The 19,775-nt window shown below is 41.3% G+C and overlaps 1 protein-coding gene across 2 annotated transcripts in view; it reads right to left on the bottom strand.

Annotated features, from left to right (window-relative positions):
• Positions 1-12,402: 12,402 nt before the first annotated feature.
• The window catches only part of SMIM3 (small integral membrane protein 3), a 42,650-nt gene continuing 35,277 nt past the window's right edge, over positions 12,403-19,775 (bottom strand). For both annotated transcript variants that reach the window (XM_069102623.1, XM_069102622.1), the window contains exon 2: positions 12,403-18,728. In XM_069102623.1, coding sequence (XP_068958724.1) covers positions 18,535-18,717 — 183 coding nt within the window. In that variant the 5' untranslated portion in view covers positions 18,718-18,728 and the 3' untranslated portion in view covers positions 12,403-18,534. The remainder of the gene's footprint in view (positions 18,729-19,775) is intronic.

Raw genomic sequence — 19,775 nt, 5'->3', positions numbered from 1 at the left:
TTTGACAAACTAGAGAGCATCCACAAGAGGGTGACTAGGAGGGCAAAGGATCCTGAGCCTATGCCAAGTGAAGAACAATAAATGAAAAAGAACTGGCAGTGCCCATCTGGAGAAAAGACTTCAAGGGGACATGATAGTTATATTGGAAAGATTATCATGTTGAAGAGGGATTAGATTTGTTCTGCTTAGCTCCAGAGGGTAAAACAAAGAGTAATAGAAGGAAATTATATCAAAGGAGATTTAGGCTTGATTTAGGAAAAATTTCCTAACAGCAGTGCTTGGCACACAATAGAAAACAAATGCTTTTTGATTAATTGATGGATTGATTAAAATTATCCCAAAACAGAGGCTCTACTAAGAGGCTTCAAGCAATGACTGGTTGGCAATTTTCCAGTGCTGTTTTAAAAAGGATTTTCATTGAGAGATAGGTTGGGCTATCAGGGGTAGAGAACCTGCATCCTCAAGGTCACATGTGACCCTCTAGGTCCTCAAGTGCAGCCTCTTGACTGAATCTAAATTTCACAAATAAAATGATCTGTAAAGTTTGAATTCAGTCAAAGGACCGCACTTGAGGACTTAAGGGGCCGCATGTGACCTTGAGGCTGCAGGTTCCTCACCCCTGGACTAGACTGTCTCTGAGGTCTTTCCCAACTCCCATGATGTGGTCTATGTGGTCTCTCCCAGAGTCAGAGCCTATCATCCATAGGGGTGCTGCCACCCAGTGGCCAAAGCATATACTGTACATGTTCCAGAAAACACCACAGGAAGGTCCTTGGCTGAAGGTTTCTTAGAGGTTTCCTAATTCAGCCCACCCTGTCCTTTCAGCCCCTTTCACCAGATTCTTGTGGACAGTGGTTCTTGTGGGTGTCCAACCTCAATCTCCTCCATTTCCTCATTCACAGTAAACTTCTCTCTGAGCAGAAGTCAATATGAGGGAGGGCTATTCTAGGAGTAAGAGCGATAAGACCTGCTATGGTACTAGCAGATTTCTCATCTTCTCCCTCTAATAGTACTTGTTGTTGAGTAATTTTCAGTCATGTCCAACTCTCTGTGACCCCATTTGGGGTTTCCTTGGCAGAGATACTAAAGTGATTTTTCATTTCCTTCTCCAGCTCATTTTACAGATGAGGAAAATGAGGCAAACAGGGTTCAGTGACCTGTCCAGCGTCACACAGTCAGGAAGTGTCTGAGGCCAGATTTGAACTCAGGAAGATGAGTCTTCCTGACTCCAGGCCCAGCGCTTTATCCACTGGGCTACCTCCCTGCTCAGTACAGGGTACTGAGGTAAATGAGTGTTCAGATTGGAGAGAACCACATGTGAACTCTGCCGAGACTGAGACAGTGCTTGACACATGCTAAGCATTTAATAAGTTCTTTATCTTTTTACTAGTTATGGTGCTTTAAGGTTTGAAAAATGCTTTATAGGGCGGGTCGATGGTGCAGTGAATAGAGTACTGGCCCTGGAGTCAGGAGGACCTGAGTTCAAATCCAGCCTCAGCACTTAACACAAAAAACTAGTCCTGTGACCTTGAGCAAGTCACTTAATCCCAATTGCCCTGCCTTCCCTCAAAAAAAAAAATGCCTTATATACCTTATCTCTATAGAAGCATAGAAGGGGGAATGTTTATTTTGGGGTATGAGAATTAATTAGAGGTGTGGTAGAAGTGATACCTGTTTCATGTAGAGTGTGCTGGTCTTTTAGGAGGATGGGGAAGCCTATGGTATTGGTGTCAGATGCTTTAGCAGAATCCCTACTGCCATGCAACACTAATCATGTTGGCAGAGGAGAGAAGGTGGCCATTTTATCTGAATTAGTATATTCTTTTTTTTTTTTTTGGCCTTTTTGGAGGGCAGTTGGGGTTAAGTGACTTGCCCAAGGTCACATGGCTAGTTTTTTGTGTTAAGTGTCTGAGGCCGAATTTGAACTCAGGTCCTCCTGACTCCTGGGCCAGTGCTCTACTCACTGCACCACCTAGTCACCCCTGAATTAGTATATTCTTATTAATTAATTAGTATCTTTTTTTATCCTTTGTCACTAGATTTGTTTTCATTGCATTTTATGGCCCTCCAGTGCTTCATTGCGTTTTAAACCCAGCTAGACTCTATGTTCTGGACTGAGTTATACCCAGCCTACAAGAAGAGGCGTTCCCTGGATCAGCCTGATGGACTCACAGTGTGATGAGTACTGTTTGAGACTTCGAAATCATCTCTCCATGAAGTGTGTAGACATACCCATTGGCAGCTTGTAGAAAGAACTGAAAATGTTTCTTGATTGAGTCTCAGTAATGAGGCGAATCAGTTGGTTCAGAGACACCCTTTGGTACATTTTAGAGAATGGCTTTCACTGATTGGTTCTGCCCCTGTGATGAATTGGTTGGTTCATTTTCCCTTGGGAGAATGGACTCTTGTTGGAGGAGCTACCTTCTTTGTACTGGTCTATAAAAGAGTCAACAGACCTGTTCATGCCTTTTCTCTTTTTCTCCTTCCTTCTTTGGGAGATCTGGAGAGTGTAGCAGGTGGGGAAAGATATTAATAGCTGCCTTGAGGCAGAAACACATGGCAAGCACCCACATGAATCATGAGAAGAATTCCTTCATAATATTGAGTTCCTGAACCTCAGCCTTCCGGGGGAGTTCCTACAAGGTGTCTCTCTAAGAGGCCCAAGTTTGAGACTCTGAGACTCTGGCTTTCTATTACAAAGAAGGGATTTTCCTGAGTAGTTGACCTTTTGTTGAGAAAAAAAACTCCTAAGCACATCCACCTGTGCTGGGAGGATCTAGTGTAAAACCACAATAAATCAACAGCAATCAAAGCTATAAAGTGGTACTTAGTAGGCATTAGGCTTTGGGTAGGTACCAGAGCTGCAAATAACAATGTTAACCAGTCCCTGCCCTCAAGGAGCTTGCAATCCACATTTTACTAGGTGAATACTCATCAGAGAATGATGGATGGAGAATGGAGCTTTGTTTTAACCTCACACAGAGATAAACAAAAGGCAATAGATTGCCATGCCCTTTCCTTTAGCCATTCGATGATTGGTTTGAGGAGTGGTTCAAACCAGAGATAGGCAGGGATGAGTAGGAGCTGGATAGACCTTAACATCCCGGTGAATGGTCAGATAGGATGAAGCATAGCCAGGGAGATACAGAAGACTGAAGTGAGAATTGGGCTATGGATATTTTTTCCGCTTTTTTTTTCAATCATGTTTAATTATTTGTGAACTTATTTGGAGTTTTCTTGGCAAAGATACTAGAGCGGTTTGCCATTTCCTTCTCTAGCTCATTTTACAGATGAGGAAACTGAGGCAAACAGTGTTAAGTGACCTTCCCAGGGTCACACAGCTAGGAAGTGTCTGAGATCAGATTTGAACTTAAGAAAATGAGTTTTTCTGACTCCAGTCCCAGCCCTCTTATCCACTGTGCCACCTAGCTTCCCACAGGAATCACGCAAGCCAAAGAAAGAATAACAATTTGTAGACTTGCCCCTGGGCTCTCATTTAGTCCATAGAAATCCAGGATTGGGTGATTCGAACCTGAGGAAAAGCCCTGTGAAGTAGGTGCTGCAGGTATTATATTCCAAATATATAATATATTATATTCCCAATATAAATCCCTATATTCCAAAGGTGAAAAAAAAATCTGTGGTTCTTGTCCGTGGTCATTCTACCAGTAAGACAGGTGAAATTGAAACTCTGGTTGGTCCTGACTCCAAGGTAACTCCCTTTCTATCATATCAGAAGTTCTCAAATTTGGTCACAGAACCCATTACAGTCTTTAAAATTATTGAGGACCCTAAAGAGCTTTTGTTTGTGTGGGTTATATCTATTGATATTTACCATATCAGAAATTAAAACTGCTAAATTTTAAATTATTTATTCATTTAAAAGAACAATACATTGGGCATATTGAGCAACTAGGTGGCACAGTAGATAGAGTGCCAGGTCCAGAGGCAGGAAGGCTCATCTTCCTGAGTTCAAATTCAGCCTCAGACACTTACTAGCTGTGCAGTGTTTAGAGCTTGGTTAGGCATCAAGGACACCAAGGTCACCCATTGTATCCCGGGCTATCACCAGTTATTATTGATCTTTGTCTTGCCACTGGACCGCAATGACTCTGGAGGAGATAGTAAGGCTGATGACTCTGTACTGCTCTGCCTCACTTATATCCAATTCACTGGCAAGTCAAGACATCACCCTCATGATGTCATTGGTCCTCTTCAAGAACTAAGAATGAACAACAACATATTATCTCCCTCCCTCATTAAAATGTAAGCTTTTTGAGGGTAGAGACTGTTTTGATTTTGTCCTTGTATGTGGGGCAAATGCTTAGTAAATACTTGTTGATTGATAGATTGATTGATTCAATTTTTGATACATCCATGATCTCACAGGTACAAGTACTCCATCTTTTAGTGCAGATCTAAACCCTCCATGCTTTCTCATTCTTTGTGACTTATCCCTCATATCTTCTTATAAATCCTTCATAAAAAATCTGCCCGATGTGCTAGACGGCTTCACATGGTTCTTTTAATATTTTACAGGTAAGAGAGAGCATTCAATCCATCCAATGCTTTCTTGCTCTCTCTTCATGACTGGCCCACTCCCTTTCCTGGTCATGCATGCACTTGACAATATCCTTAAAAGACTTTTGTCATTGATTCTTTTTACTATTCTCAGAACAGATTTGTAATTAAATATTTCTAAGATTATAGTGATGTCTCACTGTTTCATGTCCTGCTGAGTTTTCATGCATCTTCATTTTTTTTATAAAACTATGACTTTAGATCACCCTGGACCTCTGATGGCCCAGCCAAGACCACCAGCAACAACAAGAATCACAATCTAGACAGTGACAGAACTTCTTTTAGACCAAAACATGTTGGAGATTTGATTATAAAATTATTTTTAAAAGTAACTGAAACACTAGATTGGGCATTAGACAAGCAGGGTAAGTGGCCAAAAAAAAGCAAGTCCAGAATATGTATTTCCATACTAACACAAGAAACATGATGGGTGAGTTGGAATTGCATTACAGGGCTTGAATCACAAGCTAAAGAAATGAAGTCAAAAAGTAAAATGGTAAAATGAGGGCCAAGTCTTAGCACAGGTGTTATAGAAAGACTCAGAAGACTTAAGCTTAAGTCCTATCTCTGCCACTTTATTAGTTGAGCAATCATCCTCTTAGAGTCTCCATTTCTTTATCCATAAAATGGGGATAACAATATTATAATAACATGTGTTGAATTACTGTTGTAAGATTTTTAAAAGTACTTTTTTCTCAAGACTATCTGATAAAGTAATATCGCTGTTGCAATTTTGTAGTTAAGGAAACTGAGGCTTAAACAGGTGAAATGATTGGTCCATGGTCCCACAACTAATGAGTGTGGAACTAGAATATGAATACAAGTCCCCTTTCTGACTGCTTTCCAGTTAGGCCACGCTGCCACTATGGAGTCAGTGCAAGAACAAAATGAGATCATGTATGTGTGGCCTGGGCCATGCCAGAAATGGGCATCCCTAGAAGCCTGGGCTAATGTATAACGGACTCTGGAAACCTTACAATGCTATGGAAATGTGTGATGGCGGTTGGTACTACACTGTGTACTACCTCCCTTAGCTTTTTCCTGGACTCTGGGGTTTTCACTGCTATGAGCCAGAGGTCCAGCAGAGGGCACTTCTAGGTCCCAGGTCTATTTCCTTCAGGGTTTTCCATCTCTTCAAGGACCAGGGTAGCCACATAACCAATTAGACTGAATATTAAGCCCTGCTATATAGAGGACACTGTGTGAGGCACCAAGTGTACAAAAATAACAGATTGAATGACCATTGCTTGCTTGACAACAGCCAAGCATGGAACAAGGAAACTGAAGAAAGGAGAGAGCACTCACAAGGGGTCTGGAAAGGCTTCATGAAGGAAGACAGGGATTCCGACGTGAAATTGAAGAGAGAGTGCATTACAGGAATGGAGAATGGCATGTGTATCTGGAAGCCCAGCGGCAGGAGATGGAGTGATGAGTCTGGGAAACAGATTGTGTGGTCCAGTCTCACTGGACCATAGAGTTCTCAAAGTGATACAGGGGTGGGGAAACCTGTAGCCAGGAAGCCACATGTAGCCCTCTAGGTCCTCAAGTGCAGCCCTTTGACTGAATCCAAACTGGTATTTGTTCTGCAAAGTTTGGGTTTCAGTCAAAGGGCTGCACTTGAGGACCTAGACAGTCACATGTGGTCTCCAGGGCACAGGTTCCACTGTAGTAGGAAAGAAAACTGGAAAGATCAGAAGGAGCCAGGTTGTGGGAGACTTTATGTGATGAATTCAAGAGTTTATGCTTTATTTTGTAGGTAATACAGAGCCACTGAACATTTTTAAGAAATGGAATGACAAGATAAGACCTTTGAGAATTATTTGAATAGCTCTTTGGAGAACAAAGTGAAGAAGTGAGACTAGAAAAAGAGACACCTGTTAGGGGTCCTGCTATAACTGTAGATCATGTAAGACGTGATTGAGGCATGAACTAGGGTGGTGGCTGTGTGAATGAAGAAGGATTCCAGAATCTAGGCTTGTAGCAAGAGAAAGGAAGATTTCCTAGGCATCACCAACTTTGGAAATTGCCTTATCGATAACACCAGATTCCTGAATTTGAGAGTTTAAGCACTGGATCATTTAGAGATTTAAAAAAAAATTCCTGATGCAGTGTGCTCCTTGAAGAAAGAAAAGAGTAATTCACATAACTTCTACAAACTGTCCTCCTTGGAGACCAAAGCCAGAAAATTACTCAGACAGCACAGGGCTGATGGAAAGGGGGTTCGTTTGTTCTTGTTATTTAGTTGTTTTTCAGTCTAATCCAACTCTTCATGACCCCTTTTCAGGGTTTTCTTGGCAAAGATACTAAGTGGTTTGCTACTTCCTTCTCCAGTTCATTTTTTTAATAATAATATTTCATTTTCTCCCAATTGCATGTAAAAACAATTCTTCACATTCTTTTTTTAAGTTCTGAGTTCCAAATTCTATCCTCCCTTTCTCCGCTACCCCTTCCCTGAGATGGTAAGAATCTGATATAGGTCATATGTGGACAGTCATGTAAAACATATTTCTACATTAGTCATTTTGTGGAAGAAAACTCAAACTTTTAAAAAAGGAAAAAATAGTATATTCGGTCTGTATTCAGATGCCATCAGCTCTTTTTCTGGAGACAGATGGCATTTTTCATCATGAGTCCTTTAGAATTGTCTTGAATCATTGTATTACTGAGAATAGCTAACTCATTCACAGCTGTTTGTCATACAATATTGCTATTACTGGGTCTGCTCACTTCATTCTGCATCAATTCATGCAAATCTTTCCAGGTTTTCTGAAATCATCCTGTTTATCATTTCTTATAGCACAATAATATTCCTTTACAAGCATATACCACAATTTGTTCAGCCATTCCCCAGTTGATGGGCATCCCCTCAATTTCCAATTCTTAGCTAACCCAAAAAAGAGCTTCTATGGATATTTTTGTACAAATCGGTATTTTTCCGCCCTTTTAAAAATCTCTTTAGAACACAGACCTAGTAGTTGTGATATAGTAGGGTATGCACAGTTTTTATGGCCCTTTGAGCATATATCCAAGTTGCTCTCCAGAATTTTTTAATTCTGTCAGTGCACACCACCAACAATGCACTAGTGTCCTGTTCTTCCCACATCCCCTCCAACATCTATAATTTTCCTTTTCTATAATATTAGCCAGTCTTATAGATGTGAAACGGTATTTCAGAGCTGCTTTAATTTGTACTTCTCTAATAAATAGTAATTTAAAGCATTTTTTCATATGACTATAGATGACTTTGATTTCTTTGTTTGAAAACTGCCTGTTCGTAACCTTACCAGCTGGCAAATGATTTGTATTTTTATGAATTTAACTCTGTTCTCTATATATTTGAAAAATGAGGCCTTTATCAGAGAGATTTGCTTTTTAAAAATTTTCCCCAGTTTTCTGCTTTCCTTCTAAGTTTGGTTGCATTGGTTTTGTTTGTGTAAAGACCTTTTAATATAATCCAAATCATCCATTTTATGTTTCATAATGTTGTATATATCTTGTTTGTTCCTAAATTCTTTCCTTATACATAGATCTGACCAGTAAACTATTACATGCTCCCCTGATATGCTTATTTTGACCTTATTTTGGTATGCAGTGTGAGATGATGATCTACACCTAGTTTCTGCTACGTGGTTTTTCAGTTTTTGCAATGCTTTTTGTCAAATAATGAGTTTTTGTCCCAAAAGCTAGGAACTTTGAGTTTATTAAACATTAAATGACTATGGTCATTTACTACACTGTAGTGATACCTAATATATTCCCCTTACCTACCACTCTATTTCTTTACCAGAACCAGATTGTTTTGATAATTATCACCCAGCTCATTGTACAAATGAGGAAAATGAGGCAATCAGGGGTAAGTGACTTGCCCAGGGTCACACAGCTAGTAAGTGTCTGAGGCCAGATTTTAACTCAGAAAGATGAGTCTTCCTGACTCCAGGCCCAGCATTCTATCTACTGCACCACCTTGCTGAGCATCTGATTTTACAAATGAGAAAACCAACTTTCAAGGAGCAGAAATTATTTGCCTAGGGATACATGACTGATAAGTTGCAGGCTGGGATTCAAACCCAGATCTCCTGACTCCCAAATCCATCCAAGTGCTTTTACCAATATTACACTGTCTTTCCTCTGCCCAAACCCCTCTTCTAGTTTGAAAAAACATTTAATTTGATTTAAAGATAAGAGAAAAATATGTCCTTCCCTCTTTCCATAGTCCCCACGGCTTTAAACCAAGTATCTCTAAGTCTCCCTGATCATTTTCTCCTATGTTCTACCTCCAACTCTCTAGGTTCTCACTTACCCACTCACTTATGTGCCTGAAACAACCTCCTATCCCTCATTCCAGACCCACTTGCAATCCTCTGAGTAGGTTTAAGAGGGGCTCACTTATCTTTATGACATCCCAAATAGTAACCATCCAAGGCAGCTTGAAAATCTCTAGTAAGAGAGAACCTACCGTGTTTCCCCGACAATAAGACACTGTCTTATTATTTTTTTTTGGAAAGAAAAACACCAGAGGGCTTATTTTCAGGGGAGGGCTTATGTTGTCCTGCCTCAGCTCTCCTCCGCGGCACTGCTCTCAATGGCGCCAGCAAGCAAATCACTGGGGAAGAACAGGATGACGCGCTCACACTCACTGCTGCAGCTCTGATTGGATGCAGCTTGGAGCGCGGCATGGGGGGAGGGGGAGGACGGTGCATACAGAGGGTACCGTAATGTAGCATGTAGCGCAAGGGATCACCTTCACTACAGTAGCAATCTCAATAGGGCTTATTTTGGGGGGAGGGCTTATTTTAGGGGAATCTTACACAGTAAGGGGAGGGCTTATTTTTGGGATAGGTCTTATTATCGGGGAAACACGGTACTTCCTCCCAGGCAGCTCATTTCACCTTTGTTTACTTTCAATTTTAGGAAATGTTTTTCCTTATATTAAGCCCAAATCTGTCTCTTTGAGGGGGCAGCTAGGTGGCATGGTAGATAAAGTACCAGACCTAGAGTCAGGAAGACTCATCTTCATGAGTTCAAATCTGACCTCAAACACTTACTAGCTGGGCAACCCTGGCCAAGTCACTTCACCCTGTTTGCCTCCGTTTCCTCATCTGTAAAATGAGCTGGAGAAGGAAATGGCAATGAATTGTTGTCCCAGTGTCTTTGCCAAGAAAAACCCAAACAGGGTCATTAAGAGTCAGACATGAATGAAACAACTGAACAACTGTCTTTTTGTACCATCCATCCTCTGAGGCTAAGCAGAACACAAGTCTAATCCTTCTTCCATGTGACAGGCCTTCGGGTACTTGGAGACAGCTATCATGTCTCTCCACCAGATTAAGTATCCTCAGTTTCTCCAACTAATCTTCATATAGCACCATCTCTAGACCCTTTACCATCCTGTTTTCCCTCCCCTCTTAGCAACTTTCCAGATTATCACTGTTCTTCCTTAAATGTAGCGTCTCCAACTGAACCCAATACTCAAGGCCTAGCCTAATCAGAGCAGAGTAAAAGACCATCACCATCCTCTTCCTAGACACTATGCCTCCTACTTCACTTGTCTTCTTTTAAGACTCAACTCTAACCTCACCTTTTGTAAGAGACTTCCCAATCCCTCCAGCTACTAGTGACGTCCTCTCTGAGATTACCCTCTATCTAGTCTGTATATATTTTGTTTGGGTGTGGTTATTTTCTTGTTTATCTCCTCCTCTCATGGGGGCTCCTTAAGGGCAAGGGCTGTTTTAGTCTCTCTTTGAGTCTCTAACACTTAGCACTGTGAAGAGCACATAGTAAACACTTAATAAATGCTCACTGATTGATGGGTAAGCAGCTCTTAAGGCAGCCTAAGACTGTGTAGTGGGGATTTGGATTGGAGTGGTCCCCATCTAGAAGCAGTCAGGTGTGCATGCCTTTTGGCCAGAAGCCAGAGCATGAGTCCCTCTCCATGGAGCCAGAGTACACATGGCCAGCTCCATTGGAAGTGCCCCAATCCAACCTACTCCCACTCCCACACACTTGCATGCATTAGCTTTTTTACTGCCAAACCACACAATTGACTCATCCGGAGCTTGCAGGCCACTAAAACTACCAGATCTTCAAATCTTTCAATCCAGCCATATTTCCTCCATTTTGTCCTTGTGAAGATGGTTTTGTCAATACAACACAAGGCTCTGGCCCTGGATGTTCTTCCTTTCTCTAGAAGAGTCTAAACCAACTGTAGAAAGGAAGTTCCTGACATATAAGGAGGAATGGGGATGGGGGAAGGCCAAGGACAGAGCACCCTTGTTCCCAATGTCATTTTTGCAAATGGTAGCTTTGTCCATTGGCCATCAGGACTGAAGATGGTGGGTTTTATGGGGGAAGGTAGGAAAGAGCACATTGGGGAGGGATCTTTCTCCTCAACAGCTTGTTTTTCCTGTGACTCACAACCCATTCTTAGATCTTAGATCTTAAAGAAAATGACAGCTTTTCAGATCAGCTGATGAGACAGGCAGAGTCAGCCTGCTCCTCTCCTTTCTCCATCTTTCCTAGACCAAGGCTCCTTGCAGTGAGGGCAGGGCTGGGACCCCAAGGAAACTCTGTGCATGTTTTTTTTCCCCTTTAGTACTGGCTCTCTCCCAAATCCAATTTTTCCAGCTGCCCTCTGAGGCCACAAAGCACAGGGTGGGCATTTGTCTTCCTGCACAGACCGCCTGGGCACATGACTCACTAAAAGCCTGAAGACAGGCAAATATATCAAGCATTAGTTTCCTTAGTAATCAGAATCTCTTAAGCCTTCCCCTAGCAGCTGAATGGAGATTGTGACTTTGGCTAAGTGCCCCGGAAACAGGACCTGCAAAGTGGCCATCAACAGGGTAAACCCTGCCCATGGTCTAACAATCGCCCTCAAGGGTCACCACCTTCCTGAGATCTTTCCTTAAATGGGGAACAGGAGCGGATGTGTATTCTTCTTGGCACTCTGGGGCAAGACAGGAGAAATATGCAAGGTTTATTTCCCAGATCTGCAGATCTAAACATACCCTGCAAATGTTATCCCCCAGCAGATCTTCATCATATAAACAAGAAAAGCAAGTGAGCTTAACTCTAGCCTGAAAAGCCAGTGGGGCCCCAGAGTCTATGAAAATTTAACTGCCTCCTGCCTGGTGAATGATGTTGCAAGCCCAATACACAGAGACTTTTCAGTTAAGGTTCTTAAAGGAAAACTAGCTTTTTTAGAGAAAAGGATCAATCTTCACACTGGCCCATCAGGATTGGCCCAAATCAGATATACTCTAGGAGGCATTAAAAGAAGAAAAGAAAAACAAATGCCAACCTTCTTTGAAATCGTGGTGGACGACATGCTTAAAGCCTTCTCTCCTGATACCTACTAGCTGTGACCACCGACAAGCACTTAACCCCTAGGGACACCTCCATTTACTCATCTGGAAAATTGGAGTAATAAGATCTATAGTACTACATCAATAGAGTGTAATGAGACTCTGTGAGATAATATTTTGCAAATTTTAAAGTACTATAAAAATGTCAGTTAATACTATCATTCCCTAAGACTACCAACACAGCCTTCCCACCTCTGTCTTAATCTCTCTGTCTCTGTCTTTGTTTCCCTGTCTCTCTCTCTGTGTCTCTGTCTCTCCACACCACCTCTTCAAAGGCATTTCCCCCAGCTTTCCTTCCCTCAGATCACAATCCACCTTTCACCACACTTGTTTATGCATATGGACTGTCTTCCTCAAAGTTTTCTTTTCATTCAGGATCTTCTTCAGGTGCTGCTTCTTTCAGATAATTGTTAACCTATTAAAAAGTTTGGTTAAAGGAGACAAACAACTAGTGATATACAGTTACAGCATTTTTTTTATTCCCTTAAGCTAGAGAACTTGTACAAGGAGCCAGCCTGAGGCTGACTGATGAACAAAAAGATGAAAAACCTTAAATACGTTTTAGAATCATCCCAATTCAGGGTGGCTGTGTCACACAAATTTATGATCTCTATAAATGTTTAATCCTTTTATGAGAAAGGGATTTTTCTTAATTGAATAAATGGTAAATACAATAAAACAGGAGAGTTGACCAAGTGTCAATTGAAATTGTGATCCAGGATATCTGTGTTTTCTTTACCATTAATACTCCATAACATAGTATATAACCAGAAAATATTAAGATAAGAAAAAGTCCCATTACTCAAGTTAATTCCTCAAGCTAAAGTTCTCATCCTTAAGGGCCATAAAGTAAGCCTTGTCTGCTTTGTTGACATAAGGAGAGGTATTCTCCAGGCTCACTCAGAGAGCAAAGACAAAGCAGGGTCCATTGGGAATTTCTGATCTCAGGATGCTCTGGAGTTGCTGACACAGGGAAAGGCCTTTTTAAATTGAGTCAAAGCAGTCTATTTGATTAATTCAGACTTTGGCCAAAATATGATATTTAATGATTATCAAAACCTTCCTTAATTTCCCAGCCCCACTCCCCCTCACCTAAAAGTAATCTCTCCTTACCCATATCTACACATTTGTCTCATGAATCCTATTTATTTGTGTACATGTCACATCCCCAATATTAATAAACTCCTTCAGGGCAAGGACCATGTTATTTTTTCATCTTTGCTCTCCCAAGACCTAAGGTAGTCACATAGTCAATGTCAAACTGAATTAATGTTGTGTTAGAGGCAAGGAAAGCACTTCCCACTATGTACTTATGAGGAAGAAAGAGTTGGTTAATGAGATTAATATGAAAGTCACTAATGGGTTTCAAGGCCCAAGATATTTCTCTGTGTTTGGGCAGGGTATATCAAAGATAGCTTACAGAAAGGCAGGACCGGCTGCAAATAGACTAGTTTTCCAAATATACTGTAAGATAATGGTATGAAATTCAAATGCCATACATAAGGGTCCCTGTAGACAACACATTGACTTAGTTTTAAAATGTAATGTTATCTTTGTTTTATTTTATTTTTATTTGTTTTCTTAAGTATTTCTCAATTACATTTAAATCTGGTTCAGGCCACTCTAGGCAGTGTTCTGGGCACCCTTCAGCTGCATGTTTGTGGTTTTTCATCCTTCATTTTCTAAAAGGATCAATGAAACCACAGAGTGATATTTTTTTTTTCTTTTTGGAGAGGGGGAGACAGGGTAATTGGGGGTTAAGTAACTTGCCCAAGGTCACACAGCTAGTAAGTGTTAAGTGTCTGAGGCCAGATTTGAATTCAGGTCCTCCTGACTCCAGGACCAGTGTTCTATTCACTACACCACCTAGTTGCCCCCTGTGATGTCTTGACCTACATGTGAATCGAATTTTAGTGAGGCAGAATTGCACAAAATCATCAACCTCACTCTTTCTTCCAGTCATCAAAGTCCAGTGGCAGGAAAAAAGTCAAGATGGCTGGCAATGGTCCAGGATTCAGGGGATGACTTTGGCATCTTCAATGTCTGATCAAGCTCTAAGGATTCCATAGCACCTGCTTCAGCCACCTTCTGTGGCCCTTGGAACAAATTGTTCTCATCCACCCATTCCCCTGAGGGAAGTCTTCATATGCTTGGAGTAGACATCCCCCTAACTCGCTGACAGGCTTGAGGCTTGTCAATTACCCTCAACCTGGTTTAGCCCATATGCCAAGTTTTACCAGGGTATGGCTGCTACACATGTGATAGCTTTTTGGAGCCACAGCCCTGATTTTGAATATGCAAAATTAAAAAGGTTTTGAACAAACAAAACCAATGCAGCTAAAATTTGAAAGGAAACGGGCAACTAGGGAAAAAAATATCTTTGAAGTAAGTTTTACTGATAAGGGTCTCATTTCCAAGATATATAAGGAACTGATTCAAATCTGTAAAAGCAAGAGCCATGCACCATTATGGAGAATAGTTTGAAGCTACACCACCCAAAGGGTGATAAAACTGTGCATACTCTTTGATCCAGCAATAACACTATCTCTGCATCCCAAAGAGATCAAAGAAAGGGGGGGAAGAGGAAGGATTTCTTTGTCCAAAAAATGTCTATAGCAACTCTTTTTGTGGTGGTACAGAACATGGGGGGATGCCCATCAATTGGGGAATGGCTGAACAAGTTGTAGTATACAATTATGATGGAATACTGTTGTGCTATAAGAAATGACAAGTATGATCGTTTCAGAAAAACCACGGAAGTCTTATATGAACTGATACAAAGTGAAATCAGCAGAACCAGGAGAACATTGTCTACATTAACAGCAATATTGTAACGATGATCAACTGTAAAAGACTGAGCTCCTCTGATCAAGACAATTCCAAAGGGATACATGATGTGAAATGCTATCCCCCTCCAGAAAGAGAACTGATGAACTTTGAGTGTAGATTGAAGCACACTCTTTTGACTTCTTAAATTTTTCTTGTTTTGGGGGGGGTGTTTTCTTTAGCAATGTAGGAAATATGGAAATATGTTTTGTATGACTTCACATCCATCAGTATCATATTGCTTGCCTTCTCAAGGGGTAGGGGAAAGGCAGAAGGGAGGGGGAGAATTTGGAACTCAAAATTGTTTTAAATGAATGTTTAAAATGTTTTAAAATATAGTTGGGAAATATTTAATGAAATAAAAACTATTTTAAAATAATAAACATATGGTCTAACCCACAAAAAAAATAGTAAGAGTCATGGTCAAATGATATGAACAGTCAGTTTTCTAAGGAAGGCGTACAAGCTATCAATAGCAAAGAAAGCATGTACTTGCACCAGGTTTATAAGGAATCACAAGAAGGGCTGGGTTCACTGGGGTAAGATCACCTCAGGAAACAAAAGACTGCAGGGGAAGCTTAACCACTGCCTCTGGGCAAAACTTATCCATCCTTTAAGGATTATCACAAGCCTTACCTTCCCTGGGAAGCCTTCCTAGTCTGTTAAACCCACTGTTCCCAAAACTTTCCTGTGCATTCATAGCTCTAAATTCTCCAAAGCAAAGCAGTTGGACATGTCAACTACTAAGGCTTTGAAAAGCCACTGTAAAGCATCTAAAACAGGAGTAGAATCTAGAACAACCCCTGAAGAAGGTAGATACTATATCTCATCCCTATTTGCACCCCCAGTACTGAGCCCAGAGTTAAAGACAGAATTGGTGGTCCAAAGGTATTAATGGATGAAAGAAGAAAAAAGACTTCAGATATTCTCATTTCTAATGGCAATTAAAAGTCCATCAGGAAAACAAGAACACATAATAAATAAAAACATTCTTTTCCTACTATATCTTTGTGCAATCTTCCCAAACAAGTTTCTGAGCTCCAGGAATTTCTCATACTTGGTAATATAGGCACTATGTCAGGAAATATTTCCCCTGCTCTCCCTGGTCACAGTGTCTGACATGTCCCCATTAGAATCACCAGGGTAGGTTAGCTTGCTCTTAAAAATTAATTTCTTATTTCAGAAAAGTAACATGCCCACTCACTTGAGCAGAGATTAGATCCTGCTATGGGACAGGTCCCTTGTGATGGGTGAGGAATAAGAGGAATGAGTTGGAAAAATTCTGGAGCCTGCAAGGAAGAGAGAATACATTGGAGCCTTGGGCAACCAGTGAATCAACCACAAGTATATACACAAGTGAAAGGGGATATGCTGAATAATTGACATAAGACTTCCTATTTCACTGACACAAGGGCTCATATATCACGGTTTTAAAGGAACTTTCACCTCTTTTAGTCTCATATGAGAGGACCTGGAAAAGAATCTCCTAGGCAGGAATGGATGTTTGAGAGCTGTATCTTTGGAGGGAACATCTGAATAGATGTGATCACAGAGCCACTGTAGAATTCCTTTTTTTTTTTTAACAGAACCTGTGATTTCATTGTTATGGGGAATTCCCTATAAAGTAACTTCATCTGCCAATACAGATCAGCAAATGCTCTGTAACTTTTAGTATTAGAGAGTTTCCTGAAGACCAACAGGTTAAATGACTTCCCTATGATCCTGCAGTCAATATGTCTAAGAAACAGGACTTAAATACAAATCTTCAGACTTGGAGGCCACCTTGTCATCAACTATGCCACATTCCCTCTAGTCTCAGAGTATTCTAATTACAGCTTTAGTAAGTAAGCAGGACAGCAATCTATAGAGGAGAGAGTATGGAACCTGGAGTGGGAAGTCCTCCATAGAGTCCCAACTCTGACACTTGTTAGCTTTCCCATCTTTAAAATGGGAATAATGATATTTGCACTACTCCCTCAAAGGTCTGTTATAAGACCTTTGTTAAACTTAAAAGTGCAATAAAATGTGGATCATAATTGTCCTCATTTTGCACTGATTCTAAAATGTGACATGGTATGATGGAAGGATCACTCCACTAAAACTCATTTGACCTTAACTCTATTCCCAGTTCTGTTATGAATAACTGACTACCTCTCTGGGATCTCTATTTCCTGTCTAGCTAAAGCCACACAGCTCACTAGTGGCAAATTCAGAGTCAATGAAATCACACATCCGATACAAAGGAAAAAAAATTAGGACCAGCAGCCTCAGGGGATACATATATAATCATGGGCAGATATGGAATAAGGTATAGTGCATACCCTGCTAAGTCCAACCTTAGCCCTCTTTGGAGAGGCAGGGGATTTCTGTGTGCCCAGCAGGATCATAGAATTTCTACCCAAGTAGCTCTGGTTTTCAGATCATATATTGTAGTGTTTTGGTTTAGAAGTCCTGGGAACCCTGAAATATGGGGCAAAAGGTGTGGGTCTGCCTTGAAAGAATTTGACTCAAGCTTTCTTTTAGTCAGAGACAAGGTTTATTAAAACACCAGATGGAAAAGGCTAGATTTTAAGAATCCATGCATTTTTGATGCCACTACAAGAGGGCCAGACTCTTAAGGAATCTGAGTGATTTAATGGGGTACAAGATGGACCTTTTATACAGAAAGACTGTGGGAAGATCTGGATGTGATTTAGGAATAGCCAAAGGCCTGGGGTAGTCTGGAGGTTACAATGAAAGGATGATTTCAGTCAGAGGTAACAGAGAACAAATGGCCAACAATGAAAGGACAGTTGAAAGGATTCCTAGGATGGGTGAACACCATAGATTAATTAGGCCAGGTGGGAAAGTTCAGGGGCTGGGTTGGAAGTTCAAAGGGGAGGGAGGTCCAAAGTCCACACCACATCATTAGCAGAGGCAAGAACTTAGGAAATGCAACATTCAACCTTCCCTGCCTCAGTCAAACTCTTTACCTTCTTCCAGCTAAAGATACCATATCATAATAGTACAAAAGATATGCTCCTGGCTATAGGACAGGACCAGACCTCCCCAAATATCTCCCAAGGGACTGTCACAGTGCCTGAGATTTATGAGTTCCCTAAGAGTAGGGAATCTTTTCTTGGCCTTTCTTTGTACATCTCCAGTGCACAATGCCTGGCCCATAATAGGTTCTTCATAAATGCTTATTGACCAACAATAGCCATTCCTTGACTTGAATATAGTATTTTATTAATGTAAATGGCCTAAAAAGGAAAGGGACTTTAAACTACAAAGAGCTAGTATATTGCAACTAGCTAAGAACAAGGTCCTACCATGAATTTAACATGATTAAAAAAAACTTGGCAGAGGGCTTCCCAGAATAGGGAGGGTTTTCTTGGTGACTGGAGGAACTTTTAAAGTGATGTAGGAAGAGAGAAGTAACTTCTCTGTCATCCCTGTTCCTGATGATGGATCTTGGATCATCTCTGATTTCCAGAAGTTCCAGCCCCAGGAGGCTCCGTCTTATATCTTGTATATCTTGAAACTAGACCCAATCTGCTTGACAGGAGACCAGCCCTACCAGAAAAGCTTCCTTCCTCCATCACTGTCGATAGCTGCTGATGGAGAAGTGCATAATATCTAGTTCCGTTTGGTAGCTTCAAACCATTTTCCTTAATGGAAAGGCTCTCGTCATTACCCTGCTAAAGAGGGGGAGTTTTCTGGGCCATGCCCAGGCATCAAAAGCCCAGACGAGCACCCCACCCACCCCCAGCATCCTGAGGCTTCAAAAGGCCTGATTGAGTATAGGATGAGTCCGAATTCGATAAATGATGACCGCGGTGGCTGGGCACAGCACCAAGGAGGTCATGATCACGATGGTGGCCAGGATAATGAGGACAATGACCCAGATGTCCAGGATGTGCTTAGGCAGCACTGCCTCTGGGGAGGTTTGGCTGATGGCATCCATGCTGCTTTACCCTGTGTAGAGAGGAAAGAGTTACTAAGTAGAGAATATCTCTACTTCTGTACAATTTTACCATATTAAACTCCCTCAAACACCATTTTTATCCCTCCTTATCAATAAAATGGGAATAATAAACATTTGCCTTACAGGGATGTTATAAAGATAAAATGAGCTATATACATGAAGCACTTTAGAAATATTAAAACATTGTATAAAGGCTAAATGATGATGATGATGATGATGATGATGATGACGATGATCCCTCCCCAATAGGATCATAAATCTAGCGCTGGATGAGATGCCATCTACTCTAAATCCTTCCTTTTACAGAGGAGGAAACTAAAGCCCAGGGAAGTTGTTGACTTACAGATAAGCACAGCAGGATTTGAATTGCCCTCCTCTGACTCCAGGACCAGGACTCCCTCCTGCTGTCTTCTCATCCCCATCTAAACACCCTTCCTACTACCTGGGTCCAAATTCCTCTGCCTAGTTTTCAAGGCTCTCAGTTCTAGGCTTATCTCCTGCCCCTCCTTATATGAGAAGCCTCTTTCTCTGACAAGCCTAGTCTCCCTCCCAGCTACCATTCCCATCTGTGTGCTTTTGTGGGGCCTGATTCTCTAGCCTGGAATGTCTCATCTATACTGAGTAATCTCATATCTAAGGACCCAGGTCCTCCTGTTGATGAACTGCAATTTTTAGGTTATTGTGCCTATTTTCTTTTTAGGTTGGTGATAGGGATTTCACAAAGTTATATCATCCAAAGCTGTGAGTCATAGACCCCAGGAAAAATCTCTTCTTAGTCCCATAGCTACTAAGAAATAACCAAGGGGCAGCTAGGTGGTGCAGTGAATAGAGCACTGGCTCTGGAGTCAGGAAGACCTGAGTTCAAATCCAGCCTCAGACACTTAACACAAAACTAGCCGTGTGACCTTGGGCAAGTCACTTAACCCCAATTGTCCTGCCTTCCCCCTGCAAAAAGAGAAATAACCAAGTGAAAGAAGTCCTAGACTGAGAGTCAGGATACCTGGGTTCTAGCCCCAGTTCTGCCACAAACACTTCTC

The sequence above is a fragment of the Petaurus breviceps genome, unplaced genomic scaffold, assembly GCF_028583685.1.
Source record: "Petaurus breviceps papuanus isolate PSGF00001 unplaced genomic scaffold, PetGlider_PUasm1.0 551, whole genome shotgun sequence".
NCBI classification, from domain to species: domain Eukaryota; kingdom Metazoa; phylum Chordata; class Mammalia; order Diprotodontia; family Petauridae; genus Petaurus; species Petaurus breviceps.
This window is presented reverse-complemented; position numbering and strand designations above follow the sequence as displayed.